This window comes from Puntigrus tetrazona, unplaced genomic scaffold (genome assembly GCF_018831695.1).
Source record: "Puntigrus tetrazona isolate hp1 unplaced genomic scaffold, ASM1883169v1 S000000116, whole genome shotgun sequence".
Classification (NCBI taxonomy): Eukaryota; Metazoa; Chordata; class Actinopteri; order Cypriniformes; family Cyprinidae; genus Puntigrus; species Puntigrus tetrazona.
In genome coordinates, this window is record NW_025047793.1 from 335001 (window position 1) to 337500 (window position 2500).

Consider the following 2500-nt stretch of genomic DNA (forward strand, 5'->3'; position numbering starts at 1 on the left):
CGGTTGGGAACCACTGATTTAGTATGTTATTTAAGCCTTTTGAGTTATGAGTATGTAAACTACCTTTAAACTGCAGTACCTCTGTCATACCCATGTCATTCAAAAAAATGTGGGTCCCCAAAAAACACAATTTCCAACCACACACACACACACACACACACACACACTCACATATATATATGCACTACAAATGATACAGTGCATAGTATTAATAGTACTAAACATTAGTATTTGACTTTCTGAATTGAGTTGTGTGTGTCTGGTGAAGCAGTCCTCTCTGTTAATCTGCTGAAGTTTTTTGATTAAAAAGTTTTGATTGCATACCATAACACTGATGCACATTTAAATGTCACTGTGTCATAAAAATCTTTGCGAGTAATCATAAAAATACATGCATGTTCTCAATTTGAAAAGTCGATTTGCATTATTTTTCACATTGCTAATAACTTTCTTTGCTCCGCCCACAGCTCCCCTCTCTCCCTCCCCCCCTGGGCTGGTTGCCATGGAGAGCTCATCGGTAGCGTCAGCGTCGTCGGAGGCGGGAAGCACTCGCTCGCAGGAGATCGAGGAGCTGGAGCGCTTCATCGACAGCTACGTGCTGGAGTACCAGGTGCAGGGACTCCTGAGCGACAAAAACGAGACCGACCAGGATGTGGACAAGACGGCGTCCCACACCTCACAGGTACAACACACTCCGTCCCAACTAGACATGCACAGACTGACTGTTTGTGTGTGTGTGTGTGTGTGTGTGTGTGACTGTGTGTGTGTGTGTGTGTGTGTGTGAGTGAGTCGGTTTGTGTGTTTGTGTGTGTGTGTGTGAGTGAGTCGGTTTGTGTGTTTGTGTGTGTGTGAGTGAGTCGGTTTGTGTGTGTGTGTGTGTGTGAGTGAGTCGGTTTGTGTGTGTGTGTGTGTGTGTGAGTCGGTTTGTGTGTGTGTGTGTGTGAGTGAGTCGGTTTGTGTGTGTGTGTGTGAGTGAGTCGGTTTGTGTGTGTGTGTGTGTGTGTGTGTGTGAGTCGGTTGTGTGTGTGTGTGTGTGTGTGTGTGAGTGAGTCGGTTTGTGTGTGTGTGTGTGTGTGTGTGAGTCGGTTTGTGTGTGTGTGTGTGTGAGTCGGTTTGTGTGTGTGTGTGAGTCGGTGTGTGTGTGTGTGTGAGTGAGTCGGTTTGTGTGTGTGTGTGTGTGTGTGTGAGTGAGTCGGTTTGTGTGTGTGTGTGTGTGTGTGTGTGTGTGTGAGTCGGTTTGTGTGTGTGTCTGTGTGTGTGTGTGAGTCGTTTGTGTGTGTGTGTGTGTGTGTGTGAGTCGGTTTGTGTGTGTGTGAGTGAGTCGCTTTGTGTGTCTGTGTGAGTGAGTGAGTGTGTGTGTGTGTGTGTGAGTCGGTGTGTGTGTGTGAGTGTGTGTGTGTGTGTGTGTGTGTGTGTGAGTGTGTGTGTGTGTGTGTGTGTGTGTGAGTCGGTTTGTGTGTGTGTGTGTGTGTGTGTGTGAGTGAGTGGTTTGTGTGTGAGTGAGTCGGTGTGTGTGTGTGTGTGTGTGCGAGCAGTCGGTGTGTGTGTGTGTGAGTGGTGTGTGTGTGTGTGTGAGTCGGTGTGTGTGTGTGTGAGTCGGTGTGTGTGTGTGTGAGTCGGTGTGTGTGTGAGCTCGGTGTGAGTGTGTGTGTGTGAGTCGGTGTGTGTGTGAGTCGGTGTGTGTGTGTGAGTGTGTGTGAATGTGTGTGTGTGAGTCGGTGTGTGTGAGTCGGTGTGTGTGAGTCGGTGTGTGTGAGTCGGTGTGTGTGAGTCGGTGTGTGCAGTGTGTGTGTGTCGGAGTGTGTGTGTGAGTCGGTGTGTGTGCGTGTGTGTAGTGTGTGTGCGTCTGTGTCGGTGTGTGTGCGTGTGAAGCTGTGTGTGTGTGTGATGCGAGTACGGTGTGTGTGTGTGCTGAGGTGTGTGTGTGTGCGAGTCGGTGTGTGTGTGTGTGAGTCGGTGTGTGTGTGTGTGAGTCGGTGTGTGTGTGTGTGTGGATGTGTGTGTGTGTGTGTCGGTGTGTGTGTGTGTGTGTGAGTGACGTGAGTCGGTGTGTGTGTGTGTGAGCGGTGTGAGTCGTGTGTGTGTGTGTGTGTGTGTGAGTCGGTGTGTGTGAGTCGGTGTGTGTGTGTGTGTGTGAGTGAGTGGTGTGTGTGTGCGAAGTCGTGTGTGTGTGTGTGCAGTCGGTGTGTGTGTGTGTGTGAGTCGGTGTGTGTGTGTGTGCGAGTCGGTGTGTGTGTGTGTGCGAGTCGGTGTGTGTGTGAGTCGGTGTGAGTCGGTGTGTGTGTGTGTGTGTGTGTGTGTGTGTGTGAGTCGGTGTGTGTGTGTGTGTGTGTGTGTGTGTGTGTGTGTCGGTGAGTGTGTGTGTGAGTGACTGTGTGTGGTTGAGTCGGTGTGTGTGAGTGTGTGAGTGAGTGAGTCGGTGAGTGAGTGGGGGAGTGTGTGTGAGTGAGTGACTGTGTGTGTGTGGGAGAGAGAGACTCATCAAAACAAATGAGCGCAA

General features: G+C 50.1%; 1 protein-coding gene across 1 annotated transcript in view; it reads left to right on the plus strand.

Moving 5' to 3' along the window:
• Window positions 1-2500, plus strand: part of ctif (CBP80/20-dependent translation initiation factor) — a 66785-nt gene that overhangs the window by 13862 nt on the left and 50423 nt on the right. Inside the window, 1 exon segment of the mRNA XM_043229898.1 lies at window positions 468-682. Within this exon segment, the coding sequence (XP_043085833.1) occupies window positions 503-682 (180 nt within the window). The 5' untranslated portion in view covers window positions 468-502.